General features: G+C 58.6%; 1 protein-coding gene across 4 annotated transcripts; it reads left to right on the forward strand.

Moving 5' to 3' along the window:
- Nucleotides 1-1,723: 1,723 nt before the first annotated feature.
- ABHD6 (abhydrolase domain containing 6, acylglycerol lipase) lies at nucleotides 1,724-17,176 on the forward strand. 4 transcript variants are annotated; one of them, XM_082322765.1, is made up of 10 exons: nucleotides 1,724-1,747; nucleotides 5,323-5,392; nucleotides 7,099-7,242; nucleotides 10,603-10,759; nucleotides 11,174-11,287; nucleotides 11,521-11,653; nucleotides 12,920-13,077; nucleotides 13,914-13,968; nucleotides 14,419-14,519; nucleotides 15,285-17,176. In XM_082322765.1, exons 3-10 carry the CDS (start codon nucleotides 7,124-7,126, stop codon nucleotides 15,459-15,461), a joined length of 1,014 nt encoding a protein of 337 aa, XP_082178891.1. In that variant the 5' UTR covers nucleotides 1,724-1,747; nucleotides 5,323-5,392; nucleotides 7,099-7,123; the 3' UTR covers nucleotides 15,462-17,176. The 4 variants fall into 4 exon arrangements, with proteins under 4 accessions (XP_082178891.1, XP_082178890.1, XP_082178889.1 ...); XM_082322764.1 differs by lacking the exon at nucleotides 1,724-1,747 and adding an exon at nucleotides 4,939-5,172; XM_082322763.1 differs by lacking the exon at nucleotides 1,724-1,747 and having other exon boundaries at nucleotides 4,939-5,392.
- The last annotated feature ends 2,608 nt before the right edge of the window (nucleotides 17,177-19,784 follow it).

Raw genomic sequence — 19,784 nt, forward strand, 5'->3', positions numbered from 1 at the left:
ATCCTGCTTCAGGTGTAAAAGCACCAGTGGGATGCCCTGATTTCAACCTTTGTGCCCTTTCCACGGGAAAGGTGGCAGAGCTGTGTGCTGCCCGAGCACAGCACCGGCCCAGGACCCGGAGGGGGACGGGCGGCCCCAGCCCCGTGCCAGGGGCTGTGCGGTCTCTGGGTGGGGTGCAGCTGCGGTCCCCTCTGTACCTCTGTGGCACTTGTATCGCATCCCTTTACATCCCTGCCGTAACCTCTGTTGTATCCACCCTTGCAGTAACCCTGTTGCAGCCGTATCCCATTCCCTTTTTTATCCCTGTTGCATCCCCATGGCAACCCCATTGTACAACTTCTGTAGCCTCATTGCATCCTCCTCGTATCCCTGCTGTGCCTCATCTGCATACCCCCTTGCATCCCTGTTGCAGCTGCATTGCATTCCTGACTGCACCCTCTTGCACCCTGTTGTATCCCCCCCCACACTCGCGTTGCATTGCCTCTTGAACAGCTGCGTTGCAGTCACGTTGCATTGCCTCTTGCCCCCCAGCTGGAGTGACAGTGTGTCCCCTGAGCATCCCCACGCAGCTGCCTTGCGTTCCTTTTGCACCCCTGTAGTATCCCCCTTCTACCCACGTTGCAGCCTCATTGCGGCCCCCTGCCACCCTGTTGTACCCTCTTCACACTTCCTTTGCGCCTCATTGCAGCCCCCTTGCATCCCTGTTGTATCCTGGGCGTATCCCCATTGCAGCCCCCTTGCATCCCTGTTGTATCCTTGGTGTATCCGAATTGCAGCCCCCTTGCATTCCTGTGGTATCCCTGGAGCATCCCCATTGCAGCCTCCTTGCATCCCTGTTGTATCCTGGGTGTATCCGAATTGCAGCCCCCTTGCATCCCTGTTGTATCCTTGGTGTATCCGAATTGCAGCCCCCTTGCATCCCTGTTGTATCCCTGGAGCATCCCCATTGCAGCCCCCTTGCATCCCTGTTGTATCCCTGGAGCATCCCCATTGCAGCCCCCTTGCATCCCTGTTGTATCCTTGGTGTATCCGAATTGCAGCCCCCTTGCATCCCTGTTGTATCCCTGGAGCTTCCCCATTGCAGCCCCCTTGCATCCCTGTTGTATCCTGGGTGTATACGCATTGCAGCCCCCTTGCATCCCTGTTGTATCCTGGCCATATCCCCATTGCAGTCCCCTTGTATCCCTGGTGTATCCCTGGTGTATCCCCATTGCAGCCCCCTTGCATCCCTGTTGTATCCTGGGTGTATCCCCTTTGCAAGCTGTTGTATCCCCCTTGCAGCCTCTTTGCCTCTCCCACCGCCCTCCCATTGCAGCCCCCTTGCACCCCTCATTGCAGTGCCATGGATTCCACCTTGCAACCCCGCGGAACCCCCATTACGTCCCACAACCAGACCCCTGTTACATCCCCCTTGCACCCCTGCTGCAGCCCCCCTTCCACCCCTGTTGTACCCCTCCTCGTATCCTCATAGAAGCCCCATTATGTCCCCGCGTTGTACCCCCCTCCCACCCCATTGCACCCCCCTTTCCCCCCCCTTTCAGCCCCGCTGGAGCCCCTCTACCTCCCCCTTTCCCCCCCTCCCCGCACCGCGCACGGCCGCGCTTCATCCCCGCCTCCCCTGCGCGCCCCGCTGCGCCCCCGCGGAGCCGCCCCGCCACCGGCGCGGAGGGGAGGTGCGCAACGGAGCCGCCGCCTCCCAACGCTTAAACGCTGCTATTGCGGCCCAGGAACGGTTCGGATCGGCACGGTGAGAGGCGGGGAGGGGGGCCGAGGGGCTGAGGGTACCAATGCCAGGACCGGGGGGGACCGGGCGGGGGGGGACCCGGACGCCGGGACGGCGTCCGGGTCCCCCCCCGCCCGGTCCCCCCCGCCAGCATCGCTGGAGATGGGTAGTGAGAGTGAGCAGATCAAAGCCAAAATGCAAGAAATAATTTAAAATATAGATATTTTTAAGATTTAATTAATTTGCCTTAAAATCCCACCCCCCAAAATAACCAGAAAAACGGGGCACGAAGGGGAGGAGAGTGGCGTCGCATCTCGGCCGCTGCTATTTGGAGGATGCCGTCATTTTGCTGGAAGGGGTGGGGGGCTGCGTGCTGGGAGAGGGGACCTGGAGGTGATCCCCCTACTCCATCCCTCCCCACCTCTTTCCTACCCACCCCCCCCCCAACCCTGGAGAGGGCTGAGTCCGGGCGCACTCGTGACATCAGATGTGCCGTGCACCCTTCGCTGCGTGCGTGTGCGACAGGATGGGGATGGCGACGGGGTCCGGAAGGAGAACGGGCACGTTATGAATGGCTAAACCAGCAGCTGGCAGGCGGCACAGCCCGCTCCGCTCGTGCTTTCCAGCCCCCGTGTCCCCGCGCTGGCTGGCGGTGACGCTGACGGCTCGTCCCTGCCGGTTCTCGGCCCGGGGTGCAGCAGCCGGAGTCTCCGGCTCACATTTATGAGCGGTGTTGCACAGATACCGATGGGTCAGAGCTGCACGCTTTGCGACACAGCGCTGCAGAAATAACGATCTCATTTCTGCCTTCTATAAATAAATCAAGGTGAAAGGGCACGTTTCCTACTCCCAGCCCTCCGGAGGCTGGATTAAGCCTGAGAGCTGGCTAGCTGACGGACAGAGATCTCTCAAATATTAATGGATCTTAAATTATAACTTGTGACTGGCGTCTAAAAGGCCATGCTGCAAAATACACCCCCAAGGAATTGTGATATCAGTTACGTCGTCGTTTATGGTCAATATTATTTTTCTGGCTGTTGAGGATGCCAAGGGGGAGGCGGTTGCCAAGGGAAATGGCTTACTTGCATGTTTGGAGTTTTTTTCTTACACGGTTATTGCTGTGAGTCAGGATTTCTGGGGACCCCATCTCAGCTGCTGAGGCCCCTCAAAGCCCCCTGTTTCTGCAGTGGGATCTTAAAATTGGTCGATGTTTCTTCTTCTTCAGTTCTTCAACAAAAAATTAAAGGATGCCTAAATGTTCTGCTTTGCTTTCAGCTATTTGGAGTTTTTAAATCTATTGTTGGTCCCTGCTCTGGGAGGGGGAGCGGTAAGCGAAGCGCCGAGCCCAGGCAGCAGCCCTGGGTTTGCAGCCCAGTCCCAACGCACACAGCCCGGTACAACCTTCGTGCTTGAATTTTGGCACGTCTGGTCGGTGAGCACACACGCATGAGTCCTGCTTTGTGAAATCCCTCCCTGGCCTTGCACGGGGCTGCCCAGCACGTTAGCGGCCGCTCTCCCCTTCCCAGCCGAGCCCCTCCACCTTGTGAAGGCTGCTGTGGCCCCCCGACGTGCCCCCAGGGACCCCTGGCCAGCTCTTGCCCCGGCGGAGAGGCTGGCTCTGAGACCTGCTCCGCCAGAGATGTTGATCCTGATGGAGAGCCTCCAGGTCTGGGATTGCTTTTTTTTTTTTTGAGCTAAATGCAGCTTTTTGATCCCACGCGCTGGGGTGTGCTGCTGCTGCTGCTGCTGCAGCTTACGTGGAAAAAAATCAATATAAACACCTGAGTTGCACTGTTGGGTCTTGTCCAGCCTCCCTGGTGTGACCCAACGAGCTTGAAAGAGAAAAAATACCAATGCGGATTCAAACCTTGCGCACAGTCATTTATTGTCCCTTTGGCCGGTGGCCCTGGGGACTGTCATCGACACGCTGCCCTCCGCAGCACCCCGCAGGCCCCCCTGTTTGCAGGTGATGAGGCACCTGCTTGAATTTGGTGCCGGGGAAGAAGTAGGAGACAAGCAGAGATGTGGAGCCTCCCCTTAGCGTCCGTCCTTGGTCCACCCGTCCCGCTACCTGGGGTGACTTGTTGGGGGGTCCTCCCAGGCGGGATGGGGGGCCGCGGTGGTTAGTGCCCGTGGCTCGGCTGCCAGCATGGAACCGGTGCTCCTGGTCCGGCATCCCGTGCCCTGCCGGGTGCTCAGCCTGCTCGGCCTTATCGCTGCCGTCATCACACGGCATTTATCAGACTTGCCTAATTGACATTTACAAGTTAATTTATGAGGTACTTGGAGATCCATCCAAGAAGGCAGTAGCAATGCTTGGGGCCGTTGGCTGTGACTCTTGGTCACAGGGCGCCTCAAAGTGATGGATGAGCTATGGTCTGAAGCCTTACAGCTGGTACCACAGGGCTTGTTTTTATTTTTAAGCCCATGCTGTCTCTCTGGTTGGTAACAAAGGACTGTGCCAGGCTGCCGGTGCGGCAGGGAGGGCGCATGTCCCCTGGGCAAAGCACCGTCGCAGGGGGTTGGCACCGCGGGTGCTCCTGCAGGGCTTTGGGGAGCCGGTGTCCCCGCAGCGCTGCTGGGTGCAGGGGTGGCTTTATGGGGCTGGGGGTGCCGGGGGCCAGGGTGGTAGTGGCTGCCCCCCACCGTGGAGCTGGGCCTGCCGGTGTTTCCCTTCCCGCCGCCTCCATCGGGGGTAACCATGGAAATCGGTGGCGATGCTCTGCCCACGCAGAAGGAGGCTCGGCCGTGCCGCAGGGCTCCCCGCGCATCCTCCCCCCAGGCACCCACGGCCGGCGGGGGCCCCGAGCGGGGCTTGCTGGGTGCGCGTGGCTGGCATTGGGCGCCGAGGCTCACGTGGTGAGCGGCGGCTGCCATGGCCCTGCCGAAATGCTCCGGCACCGTGGGGCCTGGAGCCCCCCGGGGCACCCCCGGCCCCGCAGCCGCAGCAGGGGGGATCTCTCGGGGGTTTTCTGGCTCGAAGCAGCCCCGGGTGCTTGCGCAGGGGGGCTCCGGTGTTCCCGCTGCGCCTCCAGCTTGAATTTCCACAGCCAAAATCTGCCGGCGAGTTCAGGCCAGCGTTTTCCTGCCTCTCCAGTAATTTCCTGCGGCTGTGCTACGCTTCAGCCCGGCTCGCACAGGGAAGGCTCGGGGGGGCCCTGAGGGGGCTCGGAAAATTACATTTAAGACGAAGAGGAAGGGGATGGGAAGCAGCTTAGCTGGCTTTGTTCTAATAGCCGTAATCACCCACAGCGCAACCATGAGCCCGGTTTCGCTGGGTGCCGCACAGCCCTGCCGCGGCGGGGGCTGCTGGCATCGGCTCTCCCCGCCGCGCTGGGCTGGCTTTCGCTTCGTCTCGGATGGCAGCTTGCACTTTGTTCCTGCTTGGAACAAGTGCCCTTGTTTGGCTTTGTTGTACAAAAGACCGTATTTACATAAACAGGGGAAAGGTTGGTCAGAAAGTGAAGATGAAGCGTCCTGAAGGGAAGCCAGTGGCTTAAATACCCCAAACTCGCCATCTCGCTCAGCTACCAAGTCGGAAAGGGGGGAAAAAAAGCAGGAGTGGGATTTTAACCTTTTTTTTTTTCCTCTTCCAACAGCGTTTTCAGCTGCCGCCGCTACCCCCAGAGAGCCGGACCTGTGGCGAGAGGAGGAGGGGATCTCTGCAAAGTAAGCTGGGCTTTTTCAAGGCTTCCTCCTTGTTTTGCTTTCCGAGAGCGGCGGGGGCGAAGGCGGTGACCCCACGCCGGGGAGCGCGGGGGCTCCCACCGCCCCGCGCTTTTCCCGTGCTTTCTCCGAGCTGCAGCCTTCCCTTGTCACGGGTCGCCGATGGGGATGACGGCGATTTTCTGCGCTTAATTTCTTGCCTGTTTTAGTGACATAGCGAAAGGCAGCCGTAACGATTCTATGCTTCTAAGTGCTCTGGGGTGGGCTCCCGTGCAGCCCTGCTCTCACGTACGAGGTTTATCTGTTGCACAAAGTGTTTATTTACAAACGAGCCAAGCAGAGATCAAAGATCTTTCTACAAAATGTTAATTAAATGAATAATGGCGTGTTGTTGAGGCTTGAAGAAGGAAATGAGGTTTAGCTTTGTTAAGGAAGTGCCTGGTGGAAATATTTACAGTATTCCTCATATTTCAGTTATTCCTATTTTCCCTGGGGCAAGAGGGCAAACCTGGCTGCTGCTTCAGAGGTTCTGTAAACCGTTTTTCTTGGTTGTGTGTAATGTGGGGGTTTGACGTGATCCAGCGTGACAGCGTCGGAGGCGGGGGGGACGTGACTGCGGCGATTCGGTTCCTGCTTCATGGCATAACATGTAACGTACCGCGTACCGCCGTGAGTCGCAGGAAACAGAAATAAATCTGCCTGTCCTAGCGCAGGGAAATGCGGTGGTGATGATGGGGGGGGCGGCTGGTGGGAGAGCAGGCATTGCAAACATCTCGTTTTAGAAATGTGTGACAAAAGAGCTAGACAAAAAGGGCGAGACATAAGGTGGTTAGCAGCGGGAATTAGAGATGTGTGTGCAACAGGGTTTAATCTCTTGATGAGAAAAATATATCCCAGCTGCCGGTGGTGGGGCGAGTTCAGGGATGAGCATGGCATTGCGTGAGAGCTCGCCCTTGCACCCTGCGTCCGCCGCCTGCCGCCCCTGAGGTTTGCCTGAAGGATGGTCGGGAGCTGGGATGGGACCTGTGAGCGACAGCCAGTGCAAAATGCCCGCGGGGCAGGAGCGAGGACGTGGGGACGGGGATCAATTTGTCTCGGATAAGGGCTGGTCGCCAAAGAGCACCCTGCCAGGTTGTTTCCTTCAGTTCCCGAGCCCATTAATAGGCTCTGCTCCCTTGATTAGTTAGTGCCTGTGCGGAGCGGTAATGAGAGGCGGGCTCAAGCCATCAATTCTAGGTCAGTGGTTGTGTGCTGAGGATTTGGGATCGGGCAGGGGGAGGGGAGCCGGAGCTGGACGCCTGCCTCCGAAAAGCAGCGTGGAGCCTGCGTTAAGGCAGCCCTGCCTGCACCCATCGGGGGAGAGGCTGCCTGCACCCATGGCGCGGCTGTGCTTCCCCGTCTGCAAAGTGCCCCAAGGGCCACGTTGCACCCCATCGCCCGGACCTGGTCCGTGCCTGTTAGGAGGCTCATTGCCTGTTTGTGTGCTCTCCTGAGAGGATAACATTGCAATAATTAGATCCGTTAAGGAGGCAGAAGAAATAATAGAGTTTTAAAACTGAACGAAACGAGACTTTGCTGTGCTCCTGAGCAGCATCCTTTGCCTCTTGCAGAGCCGCTTTCCTCTCTCCCTGGCAGCAGAGATCTCATTTAGCATAAACTTGTCATCGTTTCTGGTGTTTAACCTCTGATCCTTCCCTAAATGCGGGCAGGTGAGACCGGGCGGTGAAGATCAGCATGGACCTGGATGTGCTGAACATGTTTGTCATTGCTGGCGGCACCCTGGCCATCCCCATCCTGGCCTTCGTGGCCTCCTTCCTCCTCTGGCCCTCGGCGCTCATCCGCATCTACTACTGGTGAGTTCGTTAGCCCGGCTGCTCTCATTTTAGTGCCGGGGTGGAATTACTGCTGGTCCCCAGCGGGTCCCCGCACCCTCGCACGCACCCAGCTGCACAAAGAGCTGGTGGTGCGGACGGAGGTGGGTATTCCCGCCCCCGGTGGCGATAGGAGCAGGTCGGGTGGGGCTCTCCAGGGCCATACCGGCTGTCTGTAGCTTTAAGTACCTCTAGGAGAAGAAAATAGCATTTTCTTATTGCTTTTTTGCTGCTGAGGCTTATGTCTGTCAGGGCAGCCTCAGCTGGGCTGCGGGACGTCTCCGAACCTTTCTGGGTTGTTTCCCCCAAGGACGGGACCATGGCTGGGAAAAGCATCGCCATTGCTGCCCGTCCCCCAGCGTGGCAGCCCCGGCAGCCCCGGCACCTCCCGCCTGGGCAATGCAGCCATCGGCGTGGGTGTCCTCGGCTCTGCCGCGGCTCCCCGGGCTCACACGCTCCCTCCTGACAGCCTGCTCGGGAGGCAGGGGCTTTTCTCTCGCTAGGGGTTATGGACGAGGCTTTTCTCATTCTCTCCCTCTCTTCTGGGCTGGAGATCAGAGAAGATGGAGCGATGCTTTTCCTTACCCCCTTGCGTCTTGTCCTTTCTGATTAACAGCAGGCAGGCGCTACATCCTTCAGTCCTCGGCTGTCCCTAGAAATCAGTGATAAGCACGCTGGCAGCTTTCCTGCCTGGGTTTGTTGCAGAGGAGAGCTGGAGTATGCTCCCTTCGGAAGCCGGGACAACGTCTCGTCGCCCGCGCGGGCAGCAGCGGGCAGCCGCAGGCGGCAGCAGGCAGCGCGGCAGGCTGCCCTCACGTGCTGCTGGCAGATGGTGGCTCCTGCAGTTTTGCTCACGGGGTGTTTCCAAATCAAAGTGACCTCGTATGAGAGGAGGACGTTAACGCACCCGGCACTCAGGCGCAGCAGCGTGATGAAGCCTGTTTTTCTAACGGTGCGTTTATTAGCAACCTTTTAATCAGAGCACCGGGGGGCTGACAGAGAGGAGGGAGGATGGGATGAAAACCCCAGCGACTGGATCAGCACGGGAGAGAATTTATTCCTGTTGTGCATCATGTGGGGACCTGCAAGCCCCAGCGTCGCTCGGTGTGACAGCCTCCCGCCCTGGGGACGCCAGGGCTGGTGCCTGGGGGCAGGTCCGCACAGCACCGGGTTTGTCAGCCAAAGGGGGTTCTTTTCCCTTTGGATGTACGAGCAGACGGTGGAAGCCAGGGAGGACCCTGATGGGCTCAGGCTCAGAGGAGGATCAGCGGAGAAACGCTGCCATGCCAGAGCAGAGCGAGTGTGATCGGGGCAAAGCCTTCAGAGGGACGCAGGCAGGGGTGGCGGGACAGGGCAACGGAGGCGAGAGGGGCTGATGCCGGGGAGCTTTGAGGAGCCGGGTCGAGCGGGAGGTAGAGAAGCGCCTGCCTCCTTGTCCTTCGGGGCTGCAAATTAGGGGCTGAGTGAAAACGCAGCGTGGGTGGGTCGGTCTGCGTCGGGCTGAGGGAGGGAGCGTGTGAGCGGAGATCAGCAGGGCTGTTTCCTTTTGAAGGGCGAGTGCCCCCATCTCTCTCTCTTCCAGCGGTTCTGGTAGCATTGGCATCGTGCAGGCGTGACTGGGACGCTCTGTGTTTCATGGGCACCTCGTTTCTTAGGGATAGCGGGCAAGAAGAGCGGGTCTGCCCTTCACTCTTCCTTTCCTATTTGCTTCTTTCCGAGCCCCCCGCGGCTCCAGTTTCGTGGCACTGCTCCCGGGAGGTCCCCAGGGACGCTTCTGCCTTCTCCCACCGCTCGCCGCCCCCCCTCCTCCTCCTCCTCGCTGCTGGTCCGCGTGTCCTCAGCCGGCGCGGCCAAGGGTCACGCAGGGTCCCCGTCGCCGATGGCCACGCTCCCTCCCCTGCAGCTCCCTGCCAGGCCTGACATCCAGGGCTGCCCCGCTGACCCCGGCCGCAGAGCCTGCCCGCTCTGCCGCCGGGGGTTAATCAGTTTAGCTGCCGCCGCTAAGCGCGTTAACACCTTGCGAGGGATCAGTTCAGCTTTGCACAGATTATTTTGCCTTCTGCTGAAGTGATCCTTCAGGATCAGTTGCTAAAAATGTTATCATCTTCCCCATCGGTAGTTTACACCAGTGCCTTTGAGGCGAGGACTCTTAAGACACTTATTCAGGGAGAAATTCACCTCTCCTTCTAGGACCAGCACAGAGCCGAGATGCTGCTTAAGTCCCACTAACTCCCTCCAAAAAGGGATTATGCTAAAAGAGGATTGCACTATGCATAAGCTTTGAGTGGGCAGAGAGCTAGGACAGCCCAGCAGTGTTAGTGACCTTGCTCTTGTGTCCAAATAAATTCTGATATCACGTATAAAAGTATTTGCCAGTATCTTGGCCATCAGGAGCAGCCCGGTCGTTGTCCTGACAAAGGTTACGTCTGAGCACAGGGGAGATGCAGAGGAGGCATGCCTGCTACTCCGCCTGGGCCTGCACGTACACATCATGTGTCCGAAGTGTCACAGATAGATAATCTCTGCCCAGGTCCCCTCTGGCCGGCAGTTTCACTGCATCCTCTTTGAGCAGGCTGCAAGCGTGCGTTGGCAGGAGCTGTCTGTCGTCTTGCTTTCAGAGGAATAACCCAGGTTTCCTTGGGGTTAGCCCGGCACCTTCTGGGGTGTTTGACGCTGGGTAAGGATGGTCCCCCCAGCCCTTTGCGTGTGTGTAAACACATTTTTAAAGATCGTCCAGTTGCCATATGGGAACCGGGTTTCTGTGGCGCTCCTGGTGACACAGTTGTTTGGCTGGGACCGATATCCTTGTCCGTGGGGTGATGTTGGCCCATGGCTGCAGGGCTGTGCCCAGATAAACCTGGGATAGATCCACCTTACCCGCCTGGAACAAGTGCCTCCCTTGGCCTGCCCGTCCCGCACGCTGCCTTCCATGTGTTCTGCCGTCCTCTCTTGAGCCTCTCGCCTCATACCAACATTTGCGTCTTTTCAGTTTGAGAGTGGTTATTTTGGCCCACTTCCATTGCCAAATTAGTTATTTGTGGTCTTTTTTGAAGCTTTTAACACACAGAGTGTCTCCACAAGCCATCTGCAGCGCAGCCATGAATAGCCAGCCACCGGTACTCACGTGTAAGGGATCACACGTAGGCACAGGGTCTGGTCCAGGGACCAGATGCTCAGAATCAGTCCCAGTTAGGGCCGTGACAGCACCAGTGTGAGCCCAACCTGACTGGCCCGAGCAAACAAGCGAATCTGCGGCTGAGTTTGGACCTGTCACTTGGCTTGTATTGCCGCTGGGCCCCGGTCTTGCCTTGCTCACTGGTGGTCTTTTCTCCTTGTTTCCAGGTACTGGCGCCGAGCCTTGGGTATGCAGGTTAGATATGCAAACTACGACGACTATCAGTTTTGTTATTCCTATAGAGGGAGACCTGGATACCGACCGTCCATCCTGATGCTACATGGGTTCTCAGCCCACAAAGACATGTGGCTCTCTATAGTCAAGGTGGGACTCCATTTCTATCGTGTTGCTACTTAGTGAGAGTTGATGGTCCTGGGCTTGAGGGTGGTGTGGGGACCCAACGGTTGCATGCATGGGATGTGATGATCACTGTAACATGCTAGAAATACCCTGCTTAGCTCTGTGCTCGTTGCTTGTTGGATCCCTTTCATCCCTACGACACGCAGAGCTGCAGGGGAAGAGCAGCACGCACCTGCCTCCTCCATGGGAAGCGAGTCGTGGCCGTGGTTTCTCATCATGTCATCCTCAGTACATGAGCTGACTTATTCTGGTGCACGAGTAACCAAGGGCTGCTAGCAGGAGCGCGACCCTCCTGCTCCCACCCGTGGTCACCAGTTTCCATCCTCGGGCTTTGCAGCAGTTGCCCTGCACCGTAACCGCCCCGGTTTGTTTCTGCAGTTCCTGCCGAAGAACCTGCACTTGGTGTGTGTGGACATGCCCGGGCACGAGGGCACGACCCGCTCGGCCTTGGACGATTACTCCATTAGCGGGCAAGCTAAGAGAATACACCAGGTAATGCCCCAGCATCGCCTCGCCTCTGCAGAGGGATGCAGGAACATGAGGGATGTGGGGAAATGAGGGATGTGGGGAAATGAGGGATGCTAAGCCCCGCGAGCCCTGCCTCGTGCAGCCCCGCTCCCAGGGAGCCAGAACCACCGACCTCAAGCTTTTGAGTTGAATTTCTCTAATGACCCCACGCCGTTGCTTCCTCTCCCCTAACAATGCTCCTTCTGCTCCCCTGCCAGTTCGTGGAGTGCATCAAGCTGAACAGAAGGCCCTTTCATCTGGTTGGCACTTCCATGGGGGGAAACGTTGCCGGCGTCTATGCTGCTCAGTACCCAGAAGACATTTGCAGCCTGACCCTCATCTGTCCTGCAGGTGGGCAATGCAGGGGAGGCGAGACAGGGAGAGGGCAAGCAGGAGCCGGTGCAAGAGCCCAGGGCAGCGCTGGGAGCAAAACAGGCTTTTAGGGCAAAACATTTCGAAATAATTTGTATGTACAGTCTGAAAATCTCTGGCAGGGCACGGGAGGAAATCACAGCCTTGTCCTGGCTGCTCTTCTCCAGGGCTTTGGAGTTTGCCATGTTTAGAGCTGGGACTAGGGCAAATGGGACAAGTCCTGCTCTGGAAGAAAATGTGTTTCCCCTTGGGGTGGCATCTGCTTTACGTGGCACATCCGTAGCCTCTCGGTTCTGGAGGGAGAGCGCAGGCAGCAATGGGAAAAGCCTCCCCACTCTGGCTGTTTGAGACCCCTGCTTGAGGCTTCGGGAGCTGGAGAGCTCCGTCCTCCCACGTTTGGGTGCTCCCACGTTTGGGTGCTCCAAGCGGGAAGAGCACTTCGGGGCCGGGCGCAGGTCAGCGGGGTGTCCCTGTGCCCGCGCAGCACCCCTCCATCCCCGCGGTCCCCGTGGCCGGGGGGCTCGGTGGAGCCTGAGCATGACAGGCGGCGGGAGGCACGGGGGTCTGGCAGGGCTCTGCCGGGGAGGGCTTTGCTGCATCCCGGTTGTTATAGCAGCTCCTTCCCCTCCCACACAAGGAAAGCGGCTCCCAGATAAGAAATAAGTAATGAAGCAAAGCGAACGTTTCCTAGTTACCGGGCTCTGGGGGCGGCAAGCTTCCCCTCCTCTCTGGGAGCAGCGTCGCTGACTCTCCGGGTGCTTCTGGATGCGAAACCTCGGGGGGGCTGCAGAGAGGTTTGGGGTTAAGCTGCCGGGGGATTTTTCCCCACAGGGGTGCATGCGGTTGGGGCTTCTGAAATTTTCTGTCTGGCCCTTTTCTGTGGCAGGCTGGGCACGGGCATTAGTATTTGCATCTGCTGTCCACATAAAAATAAACACTATGGGTTTTGCCAGAGGATTCATGCCTGTCTGCAAGGAGTGCACCTCGTGGTGCGTCAGCCGGCGGGGCTCGCTGGTGTCGAGCCCTGGGGCAGGAGGAGGCTGGGGTATCTCTGGGTGCATATTAAGGTTGCTGTATGTACAGATTTTATTCTCCCCCTCTATTTTAATTTTTTTTTTTTAATGATTGAGCTAGCGGGAGGCCAGAGGCAGGGATGATGGAGGTCAACACAGCGATGCTCTGTCGCTGGGGCTGTTGAGGTCTCATCCAGGTTTCAGCTTGTGCCCCCCTTCTCGTTCGACCCAGGCCTGCCATGTACCACCGACAGCAAGTTCATTAAGCAGCTCCGGGAGCTGGAAGAGTCCGAAAGCATCGACAGGATCCCTTTAATTCCCTCGACTCCCGAGGAGATGGCGGATATGCTAAAGCTTTGCTCCTATGTTCGCTTCAAGGTGCCGCAGCAGGTGAGGAGCCCGGGCTGGCTGCGGTGGCCGGGAAAGGGGCTCTCGGGGCCGGGGGCAGGTTTGCTTCTCCCCGAGCCTGCGTGGCAGCAACCGAGGCGACGCCAGGAGCGGAGCCGGTGCTGCCATCCCCCATCACCCAGGTGGGACCTCCCCGGCCCCGCTCCCAGCACCTTTCCAGCCCTTTCCCTTCAAACCCACTTTTCCCAGCTCCCTCCAGCAGGCCCACTGAAATTCCTCCTCCCGTGAGGTCTTTGGCAGCGGGCTGGGACGTCAGAGTGTTTTTTAGTAAATATGGCTGGCAGGAAGCACTAAATGACTAAGGCGGCTGCTGTCCAGCCTGGAGGGGGGTTGTTTGTTGCTTTTTTAAGCAAAAGTGATGGCATTGTTAATCACCTCACTGTCAGGCGAGAGGAACTTGGCGAGGGGCTCGCCATTAAGCTGGTTTTCCTTAGGAAGTCTGGGATGAGTAGATTGGAGAGTAAGAAAAAAATGTAAGGTAACGCCAAGACCTTTTTTTTTTTGTTGGCAAAAGAATAAAAGAAGGACGAAAAGCACAGTCACGGCTGAGGCGGCCTGCTGGCCCTGGATAGCTGGCCTGGGGGAGAAATTTGGGTTCGCATTATAAAAGACAAAAATACTCGTTGCTGACGTACAGGTTACTTAAGCGTGGTCGCGACAGCCAGAGGTGCTTAGGAAGGAGCTCGCGCCGGGGCCGGCGGCGCGGGGCACGTCGGGGCGGTGGGGGCACGCTGCCGGCCAGCTGCCGCGCACGGGGCGCGCTCGGCCCCGGGCAGGGCGCGGGTCCCCCCAGCAGCTCTCCTCTGCTCTCCCCGCAGATCCTCCAGGGCCTCGTTGACGTTCGCATCCCACACAATGATTTTTACCGGAAACGTAAGTGCGCGGCGGCAGCCCCTCTGGCCGGGCTTTCCCGCCGGACCCCCAGACCCCGTGTCCCCTGCACGCCACCTGGCCCCGGCACCCCCTGCTGCCTTGCTGAGGGTGGGAGGGGGCAATGCGATTCAACAGATTTGGGGATGCACCTCGGTGGCTGGTAGCAACCCCCTGCCGCCCCCATGGGCGATGGGGTGGCTGCTTCACCCTCCCCCCCCCAGCTGGGTTAATTAGCACTAATACCATGGGGGAGACGGGCTTGGAGGAGGATCTCTCCGTAGTGGGGCTTGGTGGCAGTGCAAGGACAGCCCGGCAGGGCTCTCCCGTCACCCCTGCCCGGGGTTTCCCACCGAGGGGATGCTGGCAGGGCTGGCCCGCAGGGACCCCCGCGAGGAGGGAGGGCAAAGCATCCCTCTCGCATAGGGCTGACTCTCCTCTTGCCCCCACTAGTGTTTTTAGAAATTGCGGGTGAAAAGTCCAGGCACTCTCTCCACGAGAACATGAGCAAGATCAAAGCGCCGACGCAGGTCATCTGGGGAAAGCAGGACCAGGTACACGGCCCCCTCCGCCTCCCCCGTGGGACCCTGCCTCCGTCTCCGCCCGCGTCCACCCGCGGGGGCACGGCACGGGCTGTGCTGCCGAGCTGCGCGCTGCACCGCAGCGAGCTGGCACTCGCGCGTCCCCGTCCCCGGTGGGTTTGGACACGGGGGCTCGGTGGGGCGGTGGGTGGAAAGCTGCCAGGCAGCATGGGGCCGGAGGGAGGAGAGGGCAGAGCCGGGGCTGGGGAGGGCGCGGGGGGAGCCGGTGCCAGCGCCGCGGCAGGCGTGGGCTGGGAAGAGGAATAAAGTGCCAGCAAAAAGAGTTGTCCTGGCAACTGGGGAGAAATGTGCTGTCCGTGGGCAGGCGACGACGCAGAGGCATGGGGCTTCGTCTCTTGTTCCCTGTTTCTGTGTAGGGATGGTTACGGAGGGAGGAGGCGGGGGGGTGGGGAAGGAGGCGAACTGCAGGCGTGCAACGGGCTGTGCAAATGCAAAGGTGCAAGCCTTCCCTTGCAATGACCCCTTTGCACTGAGCTGGCGGCTAAAAAGCATCCAAGAGAGTTCCCTGCTGCATACTGAGACCGGCACCACGCAGCCTCCCTGCCCTGTCCCCGGGCGTGGGTACCGCGGGACGGAGCTGCCATCCCAAGGACCGTGTCCGCATCCCTGCTCAGCATCTCACTTGGACTTGCAAAGGCAGCTCCAACAGGGTTTCTACGGTGGGCAGCAAAACCTAGCTCTGCCTGGGGAGTGACTATTTTTTCCTCTGCCACCCAGGTCCTGGATGTTTCTGGCGCCAGTGTTTTAGCGAGCGCTATCCCGGACTGCCACACGTACATCCTGGAGAACTGCGGGCACTCGGTGGTGGTGGAGCGGCCCCGCAAGACGGCCAACCTCATCCTGGAGTTCCTGGCGCTGCTGCACAACATGGACAACAACAAGAAGCAGGCGTGAGCATGGCGGGGAGCCGAGCATCCATGCCAGGTCTTTTAAATTGTAAAGTACTGCAGCTTTGATAAGTTCTCAGGGATCTTGTATGAATTGGGGTGAATGTGCCAAAGTCCCTGAGGAAGGCCGAATCACTGATACCTAAACCTATAGCACCGCCGGCACAGCGACCTACGGGTCATTGAGCAACCTCCATAGATACAGGAACAGAAGCAGAATCTCTCCCTTTTCTACTTAGAGATAAAGTAGGAACGAGCCGAAATCACCAGGCACTAGCTATGCCGTGTGCTGAAGCTCCTTACACAGCCGCCCATCTTACCCGAGCTACTGGCGCGTAGTTGTTAATGACATTTACCTAAACTATGTAAGAAACGTAGGAAGGAGGAAGCGTCCTGGACTTACAATATTTCTACTACTTAGAGTCTGTCGCGTTGCATGCTGCCGTGCTGTAAGAGAACCCCAGTGCTCCAGGCGTCTGCTCGAGTGCTCTTTGTGTAGCTCCTTAACTCGTGATTTATGCACAAAACAAGAGAATACTTCATGCGTGGAAGTCGAATGACTGTATGTGCGAAAATGTTTACACTTTGAGTGGGTTTTTTGAAATCCCTGAACGGCTCCTGCGTATATGTAATGCCTTAACGTTGCCCAGGGTACGGCGCCCGCGCGCAGCCCGCCTCGCCCAGGGGATGGTTCCCCCGAGGGTGAAGATAGCAAGTGAAAACTCGGGGTGCAGCCAGCAGCTTCGCCACCGTTGTGCGAACCGGAGGGATGGAAACGGCCCGGAGCGATTCGGTCCCCGAGCCCGAGTCAGCAATAAGCCCGTGGGCAGGGTGCGAGTCAGCAAACTCGGGCAAACTCTTGTCTCAGCTCTTCTATCATGTCGTGCTGCTGAACTCCTTGATGTAAATAACAGTTTTCTTAATGAATTCCGTGAATTCTGCGAACGGCGACATCAGTGAAACCAGGCGTGAGAGGTGGGAGTGGGCTGTGTATGCGAATGGGGGGGTGCGGGCTCCCGAGCTCGCTGGGCGGCGAGGAGGGGGACAGCTCGCCTGCGAGGCTCCGGGTGGTGGGGTGGAAACGTACGGTGTGCTTGTGCGTCCTCTCGACGGTTTATAGCTCCTGACCGAGTGGAATTACAGATAGAGACGGGCAATGCAGACAAGCTACGCTTTGCAGCCTGCGAGGTGGTGTACGGGGACGGATCCTGCACCTCCCCGGGCGCGGTCCCTCGCCGCCTGTCCCAGGGGGAGAGCGCTGGTCCTGGTCTCGGCGGGACCCGCGGCTGCTGGGGTCGAGGCGGCGCGTGGTCCTCTCGAAGGCAAAGCAGGAGGCGGCCGTCACCCCTCGGTCACCCCCAGCCCTCCTCGGGGGCTGGCACCGGGTGCTGCCGGAGACCCCCGCAGACCGGGTACGCGCGCTTGCGGGGCCGACAGCCATCTTCTTGCCGTCTTTCCGAGGTACCCCAGTCTGTACATATATGTGAAACTCCCCATTGGCTTCTCTGCTCTTTTTAAGAGAAGAAACATTGTTCTTTTAGAAAACTAGAAATTTGCTGTTAATGGCTTGGTTATTGTTTCTACTACAGGAGTTGATAAAAAAAAAATTGCTGATAGTTTTATGTGGTAAAAGCCAGAAGAAGTTTTTGGGTGTCTATACGGTTTCTCATATGCCACAGATTGCTGTATGCAAAGGATTTATATGGCTATTAAAATCTAGTGATTTAAGGAGTCTGCCATGCAATGATTATTTTTTCCACTGGGGATGAAGGGGGCTGTGGTGTGGGATGGCACAGGGGACTTGCTCTGCTGCTTCTTTCCTCCCCGCGTTTCTGGGAGATGCAGGTTTTGCCTCGAGGAACACTTAGTAATGTCAAGAGAGATGGCGAAGACCGGGAAGGCTCAAGTCTCATCTCTTCAAAGACAACAGATTTGCTTTTTTTTTCTTTTTATTAAGCAAAGATGGCCCTAAACACTCAATAAGCAAAATAAAACCTCAAGGGGCAGGGGAGTTATGTTTTAAGCACAAAGATTCCTCTTAAAAATCTTGAAAGTGTGTTAAATACCAATTTCAGCTGCAATTACAAGTCTTACTGAATTCATACAGTGTGCCGGGATGATCTTAAAGGTCTTTTCCAACCTAAGCAATTCTATGATTCCGTAATATCCAGGCAAAAGTACTTGCAAAAGTAAAGCCCCGGGAGCTGCGGGGACGGCTGGGAGCACCCTCCCGGCCCCTCGCCCCCCTGCGCGGCACCTGGCCGCGCCGTACTGCACAGGTCGAGGCGACGGCGGCTGCAGGAGCCTGGTAATGACGGCAGCGCAGGGGGGTCTCGCCTCTGGGCAGGGGCTGGGGCGGCTCAGGGCGGCCGCATCACGCCTCGCAGCCTCTCGCGGTTCGGTAATAAAAATCCCAGGTCTATCTGGGAGGCGAGGTCTGGGTGCTGGCCCTGCTTGCCCTGGCTGCTGGCCCTGCTCGCCCTGGCTGCGCGGTCGAGGGCGGCTGCCGCTCGCTCCGGCTGTGCCCGTGCCCAAGCCGGCCCCGTGGCAGCAGCTGAGCCCACTGAGGAGAGGCAGGGAGGGAGGCTGCCTGCACCTGCAAGCACACCTGAAAGCCCACCCGATAACGTGGTCACTATTCCCACTAGCCCTCATTTCCAGCTGGAAGCCAGAAAAGCCCCACACCTCAGCCCTATAGCCCTGGCTGTAGGGCAAGGGCTGCTCCCACGTTTTCAGCGGCGGCCCCCCTGGCGCTGACCCCCGTGAGCCCCAGCCACCCCCTAGGTAAGGCTGCGTCCCCAGGCTGTGCGTGGGGCTCGGGAAGGGGCAGAGGGTCCTGCTGTTCCCGGTGGGTTTGTCTGTCCTGTGAGCAAGGCTGGGGAAACCAGTGGATCCCAGTCACAGTGAGCCTGGGGACTGGGAACCTGCCCATAGCCTGGGCACCCTGGTGTGGCAGGAGGGAGTTTGCCTTTTGCTTTGTTGCCTGGTGTTTTGGTGTTGCTTTCCTTGTAATTATGTGAATAAAGCAGGTCCGTGCTGGGGCTGGGCTGGGAGGCACGGCACAGGGCAGCAGGGGCTCGTACAAAAGCCAAGGAGTCAGCCCTTGATCGTTATGGGGTTTGCTAAGCCTGATTCACTGTGTCCTGAAAGGAGGCTGCAAAACACAGCAGGGCTGGCTGGTTCATAACCCTAACAATGCCTCTGAGCAAGCTGCTCTGCTGCTGAGCACCCGGGTCCGTGGTGGTGCCCGGCGCCCCGCTCCCGGGGTGTCAGTGGGAGCAGGAGGGACAGAGCTCGTGGCAGTGGCTCCCCGGCACTTGCTGCGTGCCCCGCTGCTGCTGAAGGGGAAAACGCAGTGCCCCTGCAACGTGGGCAGCCAGGGAAACCTGGGCTGGGTCCTGCTCCGCGCAGCTGCAGCCAGATTTTGTCTGCAGCGGGGAAGCATCTTTCTCCCTTTTTTCCAGCAAAGGAGAATAACAGGCTTGTGGGGGGGTTTCCCCAGGGCAGCCCTGCGCAGAGCATCCTCTGACAGGCGGAGCGATGCTCAGGGCGTCTGGCACCCTGGTTTGGGTGTGGGTGTCCCCCACCCCAGCAGCCTGCACCCAGTCCCCTGATTCAATGTGCTTCCCCATCCTCTCGGACACAAACCGTGTTTTTCCCACGGGAGCCTCGGTGGGAGCACCCTGGGGCACGGTCCCTGTCGCCCACCGTGGGAGGGGGCACCGCAGCCTCCCCACCCGTGTCCCTGCACGCCTGCGGCGCAGGCACGCGTTCCCCGTGGCGTGGCGAGGGTCCCCTGCCTGGACCATCCAGCTCAGCCTTATGGCCAGTGCGAGGAAAACCTATAGGATCTGGTGGGGAGGTGGTGGTTTTTCCTTCTGGGAGGCCCCTTTAGGAACACCAGCCTCTTGGGGGCGGCTTGGGATTATTCATGGAGCACTCGCTGGCTTCTCCGTGCCATTCCCTGCCCGACAGCGCTGCCTGCTGCCCCTGCCCGCAGCACGCCACGGCGGGCCAGCCTTGATTTGCCTGCTCTTGCACGAAAACCTTTGTCTTCGGCCATCTCAACAGCGGCGCTGCCTTATTTTTATTTATTTATTTTTTAACGCCCAGCGTACAGCTGTGAACAGGCTGCTCTGACAAGGGCTTTGGCTGTCGCCTGAAGCCGGGTGTCCGGCAGAGATGGTGGCATCGCGCCGCTCTCCGACCCCCGCTCTTCTCCAGAACCCCCTATTTCGCTCTGGAGAGCAGGACCCACACACGGCCTTGCTGTGCTGCTCTGTTGATTTTATTTGGGTTTTCTTGCGTTCTGGGAAAAGCTGGATGGGAG

The sequence above is a fragment of the Platalea leucorodia genome (genome assembly GCF_965183815.1).
Source record: "Platalea leucorodia genome assembly, chromosome: 9".
Classification (NCBI taxonomy): domain Eukaryota; kingdom Metazoa; phylum Chordata; class Aves; order Pelecaniformes; family Threskiornithidae; genus Platalea; species Platalea leucorodia.